The sequence below is a fragment of the Populus nigra genome, chromosome 2, assembly GCF_951802175.1.
Source record: "Populus nigra chromosome 2, ddPopNigr1.1, whole genome shotgun sequence".
In the NCBI taxonomy this organism is placed as follows: domain Eukaryota; kingdom Viridiplantae; phylum Streptophyta; class Magnoliopsida; order Malpighiales; family Salicaceae; genus Populus; species Populus nigra.
The window spans coordinates 39048670-39068972 of NC_084853.1; the positions used below are offsets into that span (position 1 = coordinate 39048670).

Genomic DNA, 20303 nt, shown 5'->3' on the forward strand with positions numbered 1-20303 from the left:
ATTAAAAAAAAACCATAAACACACCCCACGGAGAGATGATTGTGTGTATTAAATTTATTTATATGCATGAGGCTGATGCGGGATGTTGTGGGGATGAGCTTTTAATTAAAATTGAATTAAAAAAAAGAAGAGAGATTTATATATCTCCATGAAAGAACATGATTTTGGATTAAAAATCATACTCTAACATGATAAACTCGGAACCGTGAGAAACACCCTAGTAATTATCTTTCTTCTTTGTTAATTATGAACCATAATTATCATTTATTAACGCATTAAGCACTTACTTTGAAAGGGATGTGCTACGAGTAATACAGGACTTGGTGCAAATAATTAATGACAAGATAGAACTGATACTTCTCTCTATGTAGCTCCGCCTCTCACCGGACTGATACTTCTAGCTAGCCTTGAACATTTTCTAATGGGGCAATTCACCCTTCTTCTCTATGCAGCTCCGCCTCTCACCGGACTGATACTTCTAGCTAGCCTTGAACATTTTCTAATGGGGCAATTCACCCTTCTTCTCTATGTAGCTCCGCCTCTCACCGGACTGGTACTTCTAGCTAGCCTTGAACATTTTCTAATGGGGCAATACTCTCTCTCTCTCTCTCTCTCTCTAACTTGGCCAAAGAAGAAGAAAACATGCCCATGTGTCATCCACTCCTTTCCTTTAAATAAAACATCATACGACATGTCATTTACAAAAATAAATGACACGTTATCTACTAGTCAAAATGTCAAGCTTCAAACTTTTAGGTGTAAGAAAAAAAACATTTTTCACCCATTGTTTTTTATTAAAAAAACCTAAAAACCATTACAGGGATTACAATAAACTTATCTCTGGTCTTAAATTAGAATTTAGTATGTTAAAAAAAAAAAGCAACAAAAAAATAATCTTAAGACCCCAATTATCTCGTGGCAATTCAAGACTTTTTGATGCACACAGGCACAAGGGTAAATTATGGTGTTCAACAATCACAATCACCATGCCTTCTCTCTTTACAAATTGTCCCCAATTATCTCGTGGCAATTCAGCACGGATTTCTGAAAGAAGTAGATGTTTTCCTAAATCACCTATAAACAACACAAACCATCCTTCTGACCATCATCATGCATCTCTCAAAAATGCATGCTAAGATGTAGTTAATAACATTATTGATTCTTTAGCACCAACCGATATGGAAGCTTCTTTGTGACAATGGCGCAGAAAAAGGAGCAGTGCTCACTCCCCTTGCTGAATTCATACCTTACATCCTGTTCATGCTGAAAAGATGATACGAGACATGTCACGGTCACCATCACCAATATGTTCGGTCTTCTCCCAGTGAAAACTGCTCTTTGTAGCACGAGAATGACTTAATCCAACCACTTTACACCTGTGTATCCTGCAAAGTCATAGCTGGTCAAGAGCGGTAATGGTTTGACCAAGAAACAGAAGCTTCCGTGACTCACCTTCACATAATGCCTCGGTATAATCCCAACCACGCGCCATGACATGAAACAAATATGTTTCTAAATATTTGTTAGTTTGGTGCTCAGTTTTGGTTTGGAACGTCTTGATGAAATTTCACACGCACTTTAGACCAGAGGGGAACACAACTTGGAGATACGCATTCTTGTTTGCCTCTTCAAGAATCACTGGTGAAACTGTGCAAAAGGGAAAGTTCATGGAAGGGCTAATTCTGTAGAGTAAATGATACTAGTATTTTATAAGGGCAGGCAGGCAAGCATGGAGTTCTGCTATGCATTGAAAGATCCAATTTAGCAGCTGTGCTCTCGGTAGCTCCAAAAGAAGTTCAGCCTGTAAATAATTAAAGAAGAAAAAAAGAGTTAAAAGACAATGTTTAAATTCCAAAGAAATCTTTAAAGAACCCAAAATATAACTGGTAGATTATATCAGTGAAGATATCTTGAATCCATATTGATACGGAAAACAAAAGGAGTGAAAACTCTTAACTACATTAGCGATGTTAAAGTGATCAGGTATAGAAGAGCATCATATATTTTTTCTTATCTCCACACTACTCAGTAACATAAAATTTGGGTCAAAGTTGACATTTCTTCTCGGTCTTCGCCTCTATGGAGCCAAGGGCATTATTATCTATCACATCATTGAATGTGAGCATGTGTCAAAGAAGAGAGAAACCAATCAATAATGGTATAACAATATTGTAGAAATTACCTTTATTTCGTTTCCATCAAAAAACAAAGAGTTTCTATGCATTTCAGATGACATTGAATCTGTCATCAGCTTAAAAACCTTTTTACTCATATTTGTTTCCATGCCAACCATCTTTCCAGATGCATAAATTCTTGTTATCCCAATATCTGCTGCCATTCTCCTTACATAAAGCTTCTTCAATAGAATTTCCATGGAGCTAGGCTCTTTTCCATACTGGCGACGCAGATTTTCTGTAAATTGCATCAAACTCCATATATCTGTCTCTGCAGCTTTCTCAGCTTCATTAATAATTTCCATGGGGTTCTCCAAATAATTTATGTAGTCAGAAGGGAGATGAGGGTTTATATTTAAATCAATCTGCATTGAAAACCGCAAACAATGGATTAATTTGAGTAAAAAATCATTGCCAATCATAAACTCATTTGATCTAATGCTGCGTTGCATTTTACACATACATCAATAGTGGAAACAAGACGTTCAATGAAATTTGGTAGTTTCTTCAGTAATGTGGATGTAATTATGAGCTAACATATAGCTTCTTACACACTTTACACTTATAACCAATTATTGCTATATCATGACATCAGATTTTTACTCATGACCATGCTCCTCTCTTCTAAAATGAAGCTTTCCTGCTATATAATCCATAAGGCCAATCTCTTATCCCTTAATGACAAGCTCCCTGTATATTTGTGCCTCATTGAGAACTTAATATTAATTTTTCTTCTTCTTTATATGAGTGTGCTCTGATTTTATTAGAGTTTTGATAAAGGTGAGATTCGAACCTGGTATCTCATCTCGTACTCTTGCTTACCACTGAGCTACAAGCTCATTAGAATTTATTGCTATTAAAATATTAGAGAATAATATAAATTATATCTTGAGAACTCTTTTCTCGGACAGTGACACAAAGTGAACTCTATCTCCCATCTTACAACATAAGATTACTAAGACTAGAATCTGAACTCTATTCCTGAAAGCAAGTGAACAGACATAGACTACTATTCTGAATTCACCTGATAGCTTAATCTTTTAGGTTGAACTGGTTCTTTAACATGTTACCAGAGTTTTAATGAGTAAAAAATCATGAATTCGAATATCACCACTCCCATTCTTTTTTTCTACTAACAACTTAAGTTTTTTTTAGCTAAACTGGTTCTTTGACATAAAGAAACTCAAGCACATGAGCATAATTTCTCAAGACATAATGTAGAGATGATTTCTTCTTTTATTTTTCTGTCCTGAGGAAGCTTCTTTCAGATTTTTCAAAACCCATTCTTTCATTATATCTTAACATAAGCAAAATGATGCAAGTGAAAATTTAGAACATGGCACACTAAATATTCATAGTTTCTGTATGTTACATAGTTCCCTTTCAAGTTAATCAAACATATTTACATTCTAACAAGATACCAGAGAATAAAGAAGTCACCTGTACTGACTGGTAAGGAACTGAAATTACCCTGTGCTCATCAACCTGAAAACAAAATTCAAGAGGGTTAAGGGCAGCAAAAATAGGAGAGCAGAAATTTGAAGTTTAAACTTGATGACAATAGAAATACAACCCATTTACTATTATATATACTGAATTCGCTAGCCATCATTTTGTAGTGCAGAAACTATACTGTTGGTTTACTTTATCTGTTCAATCAGACTAAGACACCATGATGAAGACTGGAAACAGAAAAGGAACCAGAAAGCAAAGATATCCAAAAGATTAAAAACGTAACAATTGAACAAAGCTTCTTCTTTCCCAATGTATAAGTAAGATATAATAAAATGCATCATGAAACAGACCTTGGACAAACTTTCAAAAAGCATTTCGAAGAAGAAATCAACTCCAACATTCCCAACATCCCCAGTCTGTTGCTCACCAAAGATGGTACCAAAGCCTCTTATACCCATGTCTCTCTCTGCAAGTTGGAAACCTTGGCCAAGTTCTCGGCATTCTTCCAGAGCTGCTAGCCTCTCCTGAAAAGTCAAACGATTGCAAAAGCTACATAAAAATCTAGTAGTGGTATGACAATCAACCAGGTGCACTAATAAAAAAGAAAAGGCTGTATTACAGAACATACCAGCGCCTGATCAGTTAACATTGACTTGTCAGGGTAAAATAAATGCGCGTGAGCTTCCTTATCTGCCCTGCCCACTCTTCCACGTAACTATTGCAATAACATTAAAGATTGAAAATAAGATAAAATATTTTCTAACAACAACAAAAACAAGATAAAGGATTCTGGATGCATTCCAGTTTCTTTGTTACACGAATGAAAAATCAGTGAGGATGCGTTCTGGGTTTACCTAATTGATAAAATAGCTCAAGGGATGAAAAAAGTAACTTAATTCTACAAACACTTCTGCATTAGAGAGATCCAATGATAAATGCATAGTTCAGGAGGACATAGGGGGGGAGGGGGGAACCCAATTTTTCTTCTTCTGGTAGGAGACAGGAGACTTTTTTAGAGTATATCTGATATTAATCTTTGAAAGGTGAGAAAAACAGCAAGAAGCAAAACATATAAGAATGGGTTATTAGCTTGGGTACTAGAGATGCAATCTAAGTTAAAAAAAAAAATGCTTGGGATCTCATTCTTTTTAGAAGAATTTTCGAGAAATGGAGAACTTTTGGCTATTTTGTAGAAATATTTAAACAACATATTTACAGGAGAAAGTGGAGAGGGTAGAACCTGATACAATTGAGCTAGACCAAATAGCTGAACATCTTGAATTATGATGGTATTTGCGTTTTGAATATCAAGCCCACTTTCTACTATATTTGTGCATATAAGAATCTTAATTTCACCTTGTGCAAATTGCTCCATGGTGTCCTCAAGCTGCTTTGAATATTGCTAAACACACGCAGCAAGAAAAGAACATCACAGAATGTGTGGGAAACCAAAAACAAAATTTACATAATGGGAGGAACTAAAACTACATTAGTATACACTCTGAGTTTTGATCAAGACATGACTTTCCAGGGTAAGCCACTTTACTTCATGAAAGGACCATGGTAAACTGTGCACCTGTTATTTACAAAGCAAATGAGCAGCACCCTCAGGTGTGCATCAAGTCTCACTATGAGACTTGGCGGTTGGCCCATTCCATCCTCATATATTCATAACTACTATTAGCAAGCAATTCATGTTCATATATCCATATCCATCAATCAATTCACATGAGCTACGACATTCTAGTATGAACTAGTTTTCTTCACTTTTCAGCTCTCTTTTTCCAATATTCGATCCTTGCATGCCACATGGCCTCCTTTCCAATATTTGCAATTTAACCCAAAACAAACCACAATTAAGTCCTTGAAATTTTGGTTCTCGCAAATTAATCAACATTAACTTAAAGAATGTAAAATTAACTCCCCAAAGGCAAAAATCGGGTGTTTACATTTGGGCAAAAGATGGTTTGATGCTTTGTCTTGTTACCTTATGAAATACTAAGGTAGATTCCTCTGAGTCACTAAGCTAGTTTTTCATATTACAAACATGAGAATAAAAGGGAAAATATAAAAAAACAGTAAAACATGGAACAAATAAAACTAAAAGAAAGCAACTTCAAGGAAGACAAAAATCCATGAGGATGTTAATGTTCAATTTGCATAATTTAGAATAACAACACCCTTCAAATCAAACCTTGATATGGCAACACACATTTAAAAGTGGACCTCTGGGTGGTCTGGACTACTATCGTATACCAGCACAAAGATAATTTCCCGTTAAACATATACCATTTTTCAGATAAAAAAAATACCTGCCCATGTGCAACAGCTATTTCTACATTTGGAAATGATTGTTCAAGGAAATCCTTCACTTCTTCCAGCCCTGTTAGGCAAAAATGAAGCATAGATCCATATCACCAAATTGAGAAAAGCAAACAACTTTTGAAGTCTATCAGGAAAACAAACCACAGAAAATGCCAACTACCAAACTTCTTTATATTTAATTTTGGCTCTTAATTTCTGTTGATAGCAGTAAATGAAGATTTTTTACGATGTACCAAATAAAGTTATATGATAAACAAATAAAGTTATGTACCAAACAGGCGATTATATATGATTATCAGCAGTGCCAGTAGTGTATACTATGCATGTTTAACACTCTAATCCTATTTAGTGCACAACAGGATTGAAAAGTTTTTGCACGAGCATTGCACTTAAAAAAAATAGAAAGGCATATTCAATACCTTTAATACGAGGCAGGACATAAAATACTTGCCCACCACGGTCCAGCTCATATTTGATTGCTGATATTAGCTTATCTTTATTGTATGCCGACAGATGGGTCTTTATAGGAACTCTTTCTGGGGGTGGAGTTGAAATTAAACTGAAAAATGTAAGTGCATCTTTAAGGTTCCCAGATTATAGACCAGCAAATCAGTAATTTCAAAAAATGTTCAAGGGGATGAGGTTCATGTCTTCAAACAGTTTGATAATTTTTAATATCTTCAGATCATTATTTAGGTTGCATCATGGAGTATGGATTCATTTCTATAATAGATATGTATGGAAATATTTCTACAAAAGATATCCGACAAAACATATAGTATATAGTAATAGCCTTTTATAACATAATCAACTTAACAAATCCTTCATCCTACGTCATCTACAAGGATCCTATTTCAACATTGTACGATTCCAATCTACAAGGGCAACACGAAATCAAGAAATTGAGTAAAATGACTAAACATGTATGTGTACCATACAATAGCGGACTTTAGATGATCCACGCTTCTGAATTTTAATTGTACAAACCAAGATCCTCAAAGCCTACTTTAGAAAAGGTCCAAAGTCAGTATCGCATGATAATCCATGATGATACATTTCAAATTGAGGGGAAATGATTATCTAGCACTGACTTCGAATTTTCACTTTACATGCTTCAGCGAATGGCCATTTAGAAACTCATAGTGCTTGGCTAAACTAAACTAGATGTCTGGATCCAGGATCTACTTCAGTAGCAAAATTTTCTTCATCTAATACATATTTGCCCCAGGTATGTTACCTTGCATCCCGAAATCCAGTCAATGCTAAATAAAGTGTTCGAGGTATAGGTGTTGCAGAGAGAGTGAGAACATCAACTGAAGTTTTGAATGAAGCAATCTTCTCCTTCTGTTTGACACCAAATCTCTGGAAAGCAAAGAACATTGCACATGCAGATCACAACACAAACTATTTCAAACAATTTGCAAATAATGGGACGAGTTTAGGAAACTAGCTATTAAAATAAGTTCATTCCCTCAGCCCTCCTTTTTTATGGAGATGGCATGGAATTTTGTTTTATGTTGGGAATTATATACAAATGTAATGTCCAAAAGCATAGGCACACAAATTCTTGCCTGCATGCATAAGCAATGGATCCTGGATGCCACGTTTAAGCATACAACTTCATCAATTAGTTGGACAAAATAGAACATTCAATTTAAAGTGTTTTATAACCTGACATCCAATGACACCTTATTAACGTATAACTTTAATTGGGGGTCATATAAAGTAAAACATTAAATTTAAAGAGATATAAAGCCTGAATGTCTATTGACACCCAAAAGCATGAAAATTGACAATGCATGATTTATATTAGATAAGAGATCAAATACAACAATCGGTATAGTAGTTATGTTTTAAACTTGATGCAATTTGAACCTAGTCTCACATGCATCACATTTTGACACATCCATATGACCAATTTCAAATTTCTGTATGTGTGTAAAACACATATAAGGAGCTAAACGTAAAGAAATTTCTTTGATTATTTTAAAGTGATCAGATGGCCAAGACAGCCACACAGCCAAATTTCTTTGTTTTCCTTCCAAATAGAAAAATCATCGACGGAAAAGTTACCTTTACTTTTTCTCTTATTATTTTTTTTAAAGGATGTAGTAATGTAGATCAACAAGGCAAAGATCATTGCACATAACAGAAATATGCTTAGGAGGCAAACCTGTTCTTCATCCACTACAAGAAGGCCTAGGTTGTTATACACAACACGATTTCCAAGAAGTGAATGAGTGCCCACGATAATGTCCAAATGACCATGTTCAATCATGTTCAAATACATCTCTTTCTCTGCTTTACTCTGCATGCAGTCACAGGTCTGACATTCTTAAAACCAAAGTAGTAATTGTTAATTAAAAGAGCATATAACTGACAATGAACTGCATGCCTGACTCCAGAAATGGTTGTTAGAGCTTCATAATGAACCAACAAACGCTATTTCAAGAGAAATTTTGTCTAGATTTTTCTTCATGCTAACTCTTTGTGTGCAAGATATAAACACAAATATGAATATGAGCCAACTCCTGAGATACACTGAATTGACTAAAAAGGATAGATTATGTACCTGAAACCGACTCAGAAGTGCAACCTTGATATGAGAATACTTGGAAAAGCGTTCTGAAATAACATCAAAATGTTGTTTGGCCAGAACAATTGTTGGTGCTAAAACCATAGCTTGCTTTCCTGCTGAAACAATGCAAAAGATAGCACGTAAAGCAACTTCTGTTTTACCAAACCCAACATCTCCACAGATTAATCGGTCCATTGGAGTTTCTCTCTGGTTCAAATCCCTCTCAACGTCAATGAAAGCCTGGAATGAGAATCCAATTTGTGAGCACAGGAAAAGGAAAGGAAACAGAAAAGGATAACACTTGTTTAGATAAACTAGTGAAGTTTGTTGTGCCATCTGTTATGAGATAATGAATGTTGAATCTGAGGAAAGGGAAAGGAAGGTGTTGAATTCTGTGGAAGCTACAGCTAAGGCTTCCTATCCCCTCCAAACAAATGAAAAATAGTTGTAAATGCAAACATAATCTCAACAATAATTAAAAACTGAATAGGATTGTCTTATGCTATCTAAGAATATAAACATTTCACTAACATGAATGAGGATACCTAAGAAACCTCGCTTACAAATTTAAAAAACGCAGTTAAGTAAATATTTGCAAGATTGTATAGCTACCAGCTTCTGGTCTGGTGTGGGCTCATAAGGAAATTGAGCAGCAAATTCAGCCATGAAAGGAGTCTTTGGATAGGGAGGTCTTCTTTGTTTTAGTCTATGTAAATACAGCTCCATTAAGTCAACCACCATTTTCTGTATTGCAACCTTTCCCTTTGTCTTTCTCCTTTCCCATGCACCAGTATCGCTCAATTTGCTCAATGTCCGAGGCCTTTTCGTTTCGTTCGGGCTGGAAGGACAAGGACAAAAAATTATGACAAGGCCTTTGCATGTGAAGTAAAGAATTCATACTAACTGCTTTAGCAACTGAATATACCAATGAAGTTAACTAACAATTTAAAAAATCCAACCAGATTGGATAAAACAAGCAACCTATAAAATTCATCAAGCATTAAAACAAATAAGAAGCTGCACGTGTAAAATCAGTGCAAAAAGGAGGGGAAGAAAAAACCTACAGATTGTATCGATAAAGCATACGAGAAGCCTGCTTAACAGGAAGCTTAGCCATCCCATCAGCATATTCAATGAACACATATTCAATAGCCTCTGAAGAACCCTTTGGCACATCAAACTTAATGCCAAAAAACCTCCCAATTCCCACCTTCTTATGCACAACATAATCCCCAGAACGAAGTGTATAAGGATCCACCTTGTAACTAAAAACATCCCCTTCTTTTGCCACCCTGTCGCCTTTCAACTTCTGCAATCCCCTCTGCTGCTGCTCTTTAACCATCTGTATGTACTGATCAGCCTCTTCAGAATCCATTATGGGCCTTGAGCCATCTCTCTTTCCATGGTGTTGCCGGCGAATTCTCTCGTTGAGGATGGAGATGGGGTCCTGCTCCGTCTCAATCTTGTACTTCGGGGTGGCTGTACGGCTGGAAAAGGGAACTGCTGTTTGGGTGCGGACGGCATTGGTGAGGGAAAATGATGGTTTGTGGTTGTGGCGATAAGGTAATTTCACAGAGAAAAGTCTCCGCAGCTTAGTGGAGGAGTGGAGTTTGAAGATAAGAGGTGTGGATATGTCAAGAGAAGTCATTGGAAGAGGATAAGAGAGAGGGGAGGAGGAGGAGGAGGAGGAGGAGGTTCATAAATGGAAATGGGGCTTTCTAATTATCATATTATTTTCCAACAAGAGGATAACTAATAATGACCTGAGAGGTTTTGGAGAGGTTTAACTGAAGACAACGTCAAAAATGTTTTTGTTCTCTTCTTCTCATGTTTGATTTTTGTTTGACCAAATTTGGGTGATGTTCAAGTTTCTTGCCACAGATATTAACTAATGTGTCGTGTCAATTTTTAATCCATTAGAATTAATTATCACTTAGTCCCGAGCATTTCCTAAGTATTTTTTTTTAAAAAAAAATTCAAATTGTTTTTTTATATAGTTGATATTAAAAATAAATTTTAAAAAATAAAAAGAAATATTATTTTAATATATTTTTAAATAAAAAACTACTTTAGAAAATAACAACATTTATCATTTCATCAATTTTAGAATTAAAATAATATAAAAATAAAGGAGGGAGCGGATGAAATGGGAAAATTAGAAAAGGAAAAAAGTATTTTTGGGAGGGAAAAGGAAAAGAAGAGGAGAGGTTTCTCTATTGAGTCCCTTAAGTTCTGATATTATGGAATGGGCTCCCCATCTATCCACCTTTTTCTCAAATGGATCCTTCTCAATTAAATGACCGGAGATGAGGTTAGGTAGTGTCTACCCACAAACCCTAGGCACGAACACAATCAATTCTCCCCTCTTGCACAAGAATGTTCTCTATTAATAAGATTTTAAGCAATATATTCCTCAATGCCTTGCACATTATTTCGTTGCTCATAGAAAAGCCCTAGTAATTTATCAGATGAAGAGCCTGCTGAAGGTTTATCTGTACAAAGAGGGAAAGCTGTTTCATGGAAAACCTGCCATAAAATAACCTAACCCATACATATCCTTCAACGTTCCACGACCATGGCCAGGCATGAGCCTCCTCTGTGTCCAGCCGTTCAAATATGGCCACCTGGGGTCAAATGGACGGTAACGTCCGAATGATTACACATAGTATATCATGCCAACTTCAATGAGGCTGATGTGAGGAATGTTCAGCGCCACGGCAGGGCCCCTGCAATTCTTCCGAAGAAATGAGTAGCCAATATCAATAGCTAGTTTTTTAAGGAATGAGGATGTTCTCCTAGCCTTCACGTATGAATGCCCCATTATATAGGCTACCCCCGCTTCCTTTGCCTGGATCAAATCCATCAGCTCTTCCCTAACTGAAGGATCCATCCCAGGATTTGGTGGCAGCTGAAACCTCACGTGGCGCCTTCTGATCTGGGGACTCTCGTCATCATAAGCAGGTCGCAAACTCTGGAGGGTTAAAGATCTGCTACTTTGGATAGACTCGTCAATGCTAAGAATTTCTTGCTCTGATACCATTAAACTCAAGCTAGATTGGACAGGGTTGATGCTCATAACAGCCATCCTGCCATCAAGGGATGGACTCTCGGATGAAGAGAATTGTGGTTCAACGGCTTCCATCTGAATGAACTCTGCTATGCTCTGTATAAGCTTGTTCTCAAAGCTGCCATCATCCCGCTGGATGTCCTTGTAGCCATACCTCACAATGCACCTATACATGCGATATGGTCTTGGGCATACTCGGCCAATGAGGAAGCGTTCTTCAGGGGAAACATACGGAACAGGGACTGATTTTACACAAACAAAAACTAACACCTTATGAAATGCAGGAAGATTTGTTACAAAGTGTGAGAAGATTGCAGGAACTCCAGTAGCCAACTCAGAGTATATGAGACCTATCCCCGGTACACGAACAATGCCAAGGCTGGGGCCCAATCCAAGTAGCCATTTTAACGACACTTTGTTGTGCAGATCAAAGTTGTACTTCTTGCGAGTTCCATAATGCCAAATGTACATAAGAAGCATAAAAATGGCTGACAGCACAAGAGGAGCCCATCCTCCCTGGGGCACTTTCATGAGGGCTGCTGACAAGTAGACACCCTCAACGAACCAAAAGAATAGAAGGAAACATGCAGCCAGAATGACACTCTTCTGCCAAACGAAGATTATGACCAGTGCCATGAGAAATGTTGTGATAAACATGACTGTCATGCAGGCAAGTCCTGGGAACCAACACGCAAACACAAAAAATCACTATCATATTCAACTACGATACTCGTACACCTGAAAAAATGATACTCGTAGGCCTAATAAAAGTATGGTAAGGGCAGAAAGAACATCAGCCATCCCTCTGTTGCTAACCCTGCAGAGAGACTTGTGCAGCAACTTTGGGCCCCAATATGACACCCCAGGAAAATTGGCGTACATTAACATAAGAGTTTAGAATGGAATCACCAGACAGCAAAATTAAGAGGCAGCAAGCAGTGAAGAGAGAACTTCTAGCTAATTTGTGCAGCTGAACTCCTAAATGGTTCACATATAGCAATAAAATGTTTGAAATTCCACAGCTGAACTGAAAATCTCATCTATCTTGAATGCTCAAAATATAGCTATAATAGCAGGCACAATTGCATCAACAAAGCACTTTAGTAATCTAACCATCAGATAATTGAGGAAAAGAATGACATAGCATGACAGAGGGAGAGCAATGACTTACCATAAGCATTTCCAATGAAAGTTGTATCTTGAAATCCAACAGTTACAGCAAGAGTAAGGACCATGAGGATCCAGTTTATTTCTGGGATGTAGATCTGCCCATATATGTGTTTCGAGGTGTGAACAACTTTAACTCGTGGAAAACACCCAAGGGCATGGCATTGCTTAACAATAGAGAAAGTGGCGGTGATAACAGCCTGACTTCCAACAATAGCAGCAAGGGTGGCAATAACACATACAGGCCAAAATACACGATCTGCAATATGCAATTAGGCAACAAATTAAACCAACTCCAACAGGATAGAAAATTCAGGAACAATTGTTACTTAAAGTCACATTGAATACCAGGTATCGAGTCATAGAAACTGTTTGACATGGAGTTGGGATGTTTAGATAGAAATGCAGCCTGACCCATGTATTGTACAACCAAACAAGGGTAAATAGCCAATGCAAAAGCAAGCTGCACGGGCAAGAGTATCATTAAACTTATCGCTTGGAAATACAATTATAAGAAGTACCTTGGTGACAAATAACACAGTTCCAGTTTACACTCACCCTGATAGATAAGGCAGTGAAATGACCAAGATCAGCAAACATTGCTTCAGTGCCTGGTGAAACCCAGAAAAATTGTTGGTAATTAGTGCACTATTCGCAATGTACAAAACTGAATCAGTTACTGCATTCGGAGCACGGAATAGTTTCTGACCAAAATACAACTTTAAATCAACCAAACTCCCAATGAAGAGTGACAATCACATACAACAAGCAAGTGAAAAATCATGCAAGATCAATTTCCTGATCCAACATACCAGTTATGGAAAGAAGGACCCCTCCAAGTGAAATCCAACCATCTTTACCCGTCTGGCTGAAGAACTTTATAATGTAATGAGGCGACAATGCATGAACAATCTTCGGGTTCCAGTGTATAATGTTGTACAGTCCAATGGAGAGAATTGACACCAACCAGATGATTACAATTGGTGCAAACATAAAGGCTACCTTATGAGTGCCGCAATGCTGCAGAGCAAAGAGGCCAACCAAAATGACACAGGCAAGCAAGACAAGTTCACCTACCAAGAATAGCAAGCATACTCTGTCAAAACTGAGTATTACGAAGCTGTAAGGTGTAAACAAATATTGAAGCATTAATAGGCATCATAATAGAAATTTTGTGAGGACAGGTTGGTAAGAATAACTAAATTACCCTTAGTCAGTTTATTGTCAGCAACTTGTAGCCCAGATACTGCTGACAAAACTGCAAGCACAAAACAAATTCGATTTATAAATTTAATCCAGCGACGAAGTATTGAGGTGGGGAAAAGAACTGTTGATGTTGCTACTTCTATGTAAGAAGTTTCTGCAGGGTGAAGTAGTGAATCAAGCAGAAGATTTGAAAAGCCATAAAAAGAAAAGGAAAGGTAAAACATAAGTTAATTAGAATGCAGGAATTAAAAACCCCTACTGTCATCAGCATCAATGACAGTTGCTAATAAGATGATCCATGCCAGAATAATAAAATCAATTGAAGACATGGTCTATAAATAGTCTTCCTTATTCTAATTTGTAAAACTGGCTCATTAAAATAATTTACAAACCAAGTATATTGTAATAGCGATATCTATAAATGATCTTCCTTGCTTGTACATGCCTTTAAGAATACAAGACTCGGCTAAAGATGGAAGCAAAAGAATTTCTTACAGCACCTCCAATGCGTAAAAGTTGACAAGGACAAGACACTCATGCAGTTTGGGAAATACATAATTATTGATAACTCATAGTAATGCATTACCAGATATTGCTGGAGTAAGCACACCATCACCTATGACCATGCAAGCACCAAACAAGACAACAACAAGTAGCGCAGTCCGAAGCCTTCTGTGCTTCTCCAAAAATCTCTTCAATGGAGAGGAGGCAATAGCCTGTGTTGAGGGGCCATATTTGTAGGCTGAGAGCTCCTCATCGGCTGCTTGTTGATTGGGAAGTAAGCTAAACTTTGCATGCCTGCAAAGCAACGAGTAAAGAGCAAATGTGCCGCCTGACATAAATTAAAATGTATCAGAAAGAGAGCATGGAATTAGAATTCATGTGAGAAAAATATTTGAAAGAGAAGTTCTGTCTCACCTTCACCATTATCATCTGCGCTCAATAGGATACAGATATACTTGATCAAAGGTATCAATGTAAAGGTCCAGAAAATCAAGGAAAATGCACCGAAGATTACTTCCTCAGTCTGATGTTTCTGCATCTTCCCAGCAAATGTGTTTGTATAAACGTAAAGAGGTGAAGTACTCAGGTCTCCATACACTACCCCAAAGCTTTGATATGCCAATAGTAGATTCCTGGAGAGAATTAACCATGAAAACTGCAAAATCACACACAAGTAAAGTTATGGTTCAAGGAAACTATTGGCATGTTAGCTCATTAAAACAAAAACAAAAAAAGCTCCTGCTTAGTTTACTTCTGACACCAAGAATTACAGCAAGCCTGAATTGAGAACTACAGAGAGGCAACAAGGCTTGTGAAAAGCATGAGTGGCACAATACGATTAGGAAATAAAAAATAAATTGAATCAAACTTTTTTTATTTCTAGTGAGTAATCTCTATGTTTTCAACTTATTCCGTCATGGAACAGACCTGACTTGCCATTGATTTGAGCTATTTATGCTGAAATCATTGACTAAAAAAGAAATGTTTCTTTATACATGAAAATTTAAAATAAATGTTTATTGATGACCATGATGCTATGAAGAACTCGACCTCTATCACTTGGGTTCTTATCATTCAGCATATAACATAACACAGATGCACACAAAAGCAAGCATCCAAACACAACCAGTCAGATAATGCTTTGGATTAACAAAGATTAAAATATCACATCAGGAAGGAGAAAAAAATCAATCATTGACTTTGTCAATGAAAAATTCATTCTCGCTATGGCCAAGAGTTATAAATCATATTGAAAAAAGAAGCTAACATCACCAACATGAATACAATAAAATAAAAAAACAAAACTACTCAAGCGGCCAACAAGACACACAACAAGTTCACCAACTTCAAAAAAAAATTACTAAAACTAACTAGTTGAAATAATTATTTGGTTTATCTTATTACAGATAACACAACATATCATACTGTAAGAAAGAAGTCATCTGAAAACAATCTTAATGAAGCTGTTTGATTTATTGAAGTCAAGAACAAGTGAATTCATTCATCTAAAAACTGCAATATAATTGTAAAATCACTTCCCATTGCTCTCTTTTCGTTTCTGATAATGATTGATCAAAACTTGTGAAACACATGTAAAATCTATCCAACAAGAATCGAATTCATCAACTCCGAAAATGCGCATATATATATATATATAGACAAAATTAAAGAAAATAATAGAGAAAATGAATAAGAAGGGGGGGGGGGAGGCCTGACTTGAGATGGATTAGAAGAACGGTGAATTCCAGCTCCTGCATCCATTGGAAACCTTACGGGGCTCTCCTTCTCTGCGTGTCTCTCTCTCTCTCTCTCTCTCTCTCAGCCTGGGTGCGGGTCTTATATTTTAGTGGAGCTCAGCGATGAAGAAAGAAAACACAACTAGTGGTACTTGTTCTTCTTATTATTATTCAAATAAATCTCAAAATTATTATGAGAGGAATATTAAAGATATATTAAAATAATATTTTTTTATTTTTTTAAATTAAAATAATTAAAAAATTAAATTCAAACCAACATTATTTTCACCGCAATAACAAATATGATATTATCTGATGTCATGAATAACTTTTTTTATTATTATTTGTTTGGTTTGGACCGTTTGGTACATTGGTTTTGCTCACATAATACCGTCACGCCGGTTACAATCCAATCCAATTCTGGATTTGTAATATTATATTTGTGCTTGCTAAGCGTGTTTGGTAATAAGATGTAGAAAATGTTTTAAAAATATTTTTTAATTAAATATATATTAAAATAATAATTTTTTTATATTATTAAGATTATTGAAAAATATTGGAAAACACTTTTAAATTACGAGAAATAAACATATATTAATATAATATTTTTTAAATTTTTTACTTTTAATATTAGCATATTAAAATTATAAAAAAATCTAAAATATATAAATTTAATATTTTTAAAGCAAATAACAATATAAAAATTTTAAAATAAATAAATTAAAACATAAAAATATATAGGCCTTAAATAGCATCTATAGTAAAGTCATTCTGAGATAATAGTTCATTCCACCTTACACTGAAGTTATCACTTGTTGATCATGTATTCAAGTTTTGAAAGTCAACTTATTTTTTTAAAAAAAAAATTTAAATTATTTTTTCTTCAAATTATTTTTTTTAATGTTTTTTGTTGTTTTAATGTGTTACTGTCAAAAATAAATTTTAAAAAATAAAAAAATATCATTTTGATATTTTTTCTTAAAAAATAACCGTTACTATATTTTCAAACAATCTTGTTAGCCTTGATGTAGGAGCTTTATGAGAAAAATAAAAACTTTCTTTAATTATTTTTTTTTATTTTTTAGTCTTAAAAACTTTATTTTTATTATTTTTATTTTAATAGTCAGTATTATTAAGCTTTATTAGTTTTTTTACTTAAATAGAATAATTTTATTTTTATTTTTATTTTTATTTTTATGTTCAATATTATAAAAATTTTATAGTTTTACTATATAAATTGATTGATGTAATAGCATTTTAACATATGAGATTATGATAAATAAAAAAGAAATATTTTTTTTAGTCCTTTCATGGTAATGAGTTTTTTTATGTATTTTTTTAACAGTTTTGATATGTAACAAACTATATAGATTTTTAAATTATCCATCATTCCTTGCTATGTCAATTGGTATCAAGAACCAATGATAGTGATTAATTGTTATTTGGGGTGGAACTTATGATGGACACCTTGCTTAAAACTGTTTGGGATTAATGATAGGATGATTCACACATAAAAAAATTACTTGAAACAAACGCTTTTTAGAAAATAACTATTTTCTTAATTATTTTTATTTTTTTATTTTAGTTTAAAAATTGCATTTTTTTTCCTATTTTTAATTTTCTTTAGCATTATTAGGTTTTTATAGGGTTTTGTTTGAAGAGAATAATTTTTTAAAGTTTTTATTTAGTATTACTAGAGTTTTCTAGTTTTACGTATTGAAAATTTTATTTTAAAACATGATTAATTAGCATATTTAAAGCGAAATTAAAAATGAAGTTCACTTACTTTTAGGGTTAAGATTTTGTTCGAATTTATTTTCCAATACAAGCTCTTTATTTTAACATAGAATATTAAAATAATTAAAATAAATTATAGATAAATAAAAAATTGATCTAAAAAAATCATTGGTTAGAATGTTTTGGAAAAAAAAAAACAAAATCCTTTAACACTCTATCTCACATGAAAAAAAAAAAAAACAAGTTTTCCTTGTTGTGTTATATAAAGCATGTTTGTTTTTGCTTTAAATTATTTTTTTTTCGGTGTTTTCTTATCATTTTAATATGTTAACGCTAAAAATAAATTTTAAAAAATAAAAAAATTTATTATTTCAATGTATTTTTAAGTAAAAAATAATTTTAAAAGCAACTACTACCACAATACCAAACGAACTCATAATAGGAAGGTAAGAAGTTAAAACTAGGTTGAAAAAGCACCCGAGCTTTTAGAATGAATAAGTCCTAAGAAAATTGAGTTTTGGGTTAAACCCACATACACAACTTGACTTGGCTTGTTATTTTTTGTCAGATCTTATACAATCCATATGAATGTAATTTTTTTCATAACTTGAATAGTTTTTTCAACTAAAAAACATCAAATGTAAAACCAAAATATTCATGTTTAGTCTTATTTTCATGAAAGGCAATAAAGATGATAATTATCAAAATTAATTCTATAACAATTTTGATACTAAAATTATTTATAAAATAAAAAGTTTAAAAGAGTGTTTTGGAGTTTTTTCTACACTATTTTGAACAAAAATTCTTTAAAAATTATGACTCATCTAATCACGTGAGTATAATTTTAATATATATTTTAGTATGTGTTCTAAGAGTTAGTTCAAATCTCTTATACATAGTCTAATATTTGCGTACTACCCATGTAGTCTTTTGTTATGGTAACAAATTTACAATGATCTTATATTTTTATATGCTTATAAACTAAACATTATTTCACTGGTCTAGTCATTTAATGACTTTGGATATTATTATTATATAAAGAGATGTAATAGATTATTACAATTGAGACTTGAATAAATGAAAATTAAATATTTTTAGTGACTCCTTGTAATTATGAATTTTCTTGTTTTTTCAAGAGTTTAAACTTGCAATAAATCCTGTGAATTTTTAAAGGTTTAAATCACTTATGGTTACACTAGGAGTTCAATAAGATTCTTAATTTGCTAGAGATTAGCATGCTACCATTGTGCTTGTTAAGTCAAAGTATCCATTTGAAGCTCCGGTTTAACCAGTTTTTTATGAAAATTTGAATTTTAAATTTGAATTTTTTTTATTTTAAATTAATTTTTTTAATGTTTTTTTTTTGTTTTGATGTACTATGTCAAAAATAAATTTTAAAAATAATAATAATAAAAATATTTTAATATATTTCTGAATAAAAAATACTTTGAAAAACAATTACTATTACTATCTCAGACACCTCTAGTATGCTTCATGATCTCCTTACCCCCTCACAGAACAAAGATGTTTGCATGACATCCCAGGTCTGTACCATTCCCCATTTATCTGCTACCGGTTAGAAACTCCACACTATAAGTAGAAGGTTTTTAGGTTTGGCTCCTTGATTATATGGGAAGTTTAGGAATACGGTAGTAGTTGCTTTTTAAAATGTTTTTCGCTAGAAAATATATTAAAATAATATTTTTTTATTTTTTAAAAAGTTATTTTTTATATTAGCGCATCAATCTTAAAATACCAAAAATTATTAATTTGAAGCAAATAAAAAAAATTTAAATGTTTTCAAAAATACTTTTGAAACATATAACTAAACAGACCTGGAAGGAACTCAACCTCATAGGCGATTCTTTCAAGAAAATTTGTAATAAATCCCATGAATTTTTAAAAGTTTTAACCATTGCACCAGGAGTTAAATAAAATTCTCAATTTGCTAGAGATCGAGCATGCTATCACTACGTTGTCAAGTCAAAGTATTCATTTAGGGTTGCGGTTCAATTTGTCTTTCACAAAAATTTAAGTTTTTATTTTTTAGTTTTTTTATTATTTTAATGTGTTTATATCAAAAATAAATTTTAAAAAATAAAAAATATTATTTTAATATATTTTCAGATAAAAATCACTTTGAAAAACAATTATTACCACTCTTAAGCACCCTTAAAGTGAAAGATTGTGCTTCGTGCTCTCTTTACCCCTCACGAAATAAAGATGCTTGCATGACATCCTAGGTCTATACATTTGTCTGGAAAGATATTTGAAAATATGATGGTTGTTGTTTTTTAAAATATTTTTTGCTTAAAAATATATTAAAATAATATTTTTTTATTTTAAAAAATTAT

General features: G+C 33.8%; 2 protein-coding genes across 3 annotated transcripts; both read right to left on the bottom strand.

Moving 5' to 3' along the window:
• Positions 1-908: 908 nt before the first annotated feature.
• On the bottom strand, positions 909-10348 carry LOC133682735 (ATP-dependent DNA helicase At3g02060, chloroplastic-like). Of its 2 annotated transcripts, XM_062106239.1 has the most exons (14): positions 9597-10347; positions 9145-9370; positions 8527-8772; positions 8128-8262; positions 7192-7316; positions 6374-6513; positions 5942-6012; positions 4870-5031; positions 4258-4344; positions 3980-4153; positions 3615-3659; positions 2183-2539; positions 1453-1801; positions 909-1385 (listed from the first exon to the last, which is right to left on the bottom strand). In XM_062106239.1, exons 1-13 carry the CDS (start codon positions 10178-10180, stop codon positions 1700-1702), a joined length of 2454 nt encoding a protein of 817 aa, XP_061962223.1. In that variant the 5' UTR covers positions 10181-10347; the 3' UTR covers positions 909-1385; positions 1453-1699. The 2 variants fall into 2 exon arrangements, with proteins under 2 accessions (XP_061962223.1, XP_061962224.1); XM_062106240.1 differs by lacking the exon at positions 4870-5031 and having other exon boundaries at positions 9597-10348.
• A 550-nt stretch (positions 10349-10898) lies between these two features.
• LOC133682512 (potassium transporter 4-like) lies at positions 10899-16354 on the bottom strand. The gene is made up of 9 exons (XM_062105874.1): positions 16193-16354; positions 14891-15131; positions 14559-14804; positions 13974-14024; positions 13579-13839; positions 13325-13377; positions 13115-13229; positions 12771-13025; positions 10899-12276 (listed from the first exon to the last, which is right to left on the bottom strand). The coding sequence occupies exons 1-9, from the start codon at positions 16235-16237 to the stop codon at positions 11189-11191; spliced, it is 2355 nt and encodes a 784-aa protein (XP_061961858.1). The 5' UTR covers positions 16238-16354; the 3' UTR covers positions 10899-11188.
• Between the last annotated feature and the right edge of the window lie 3949 nt (positions 16355-20303).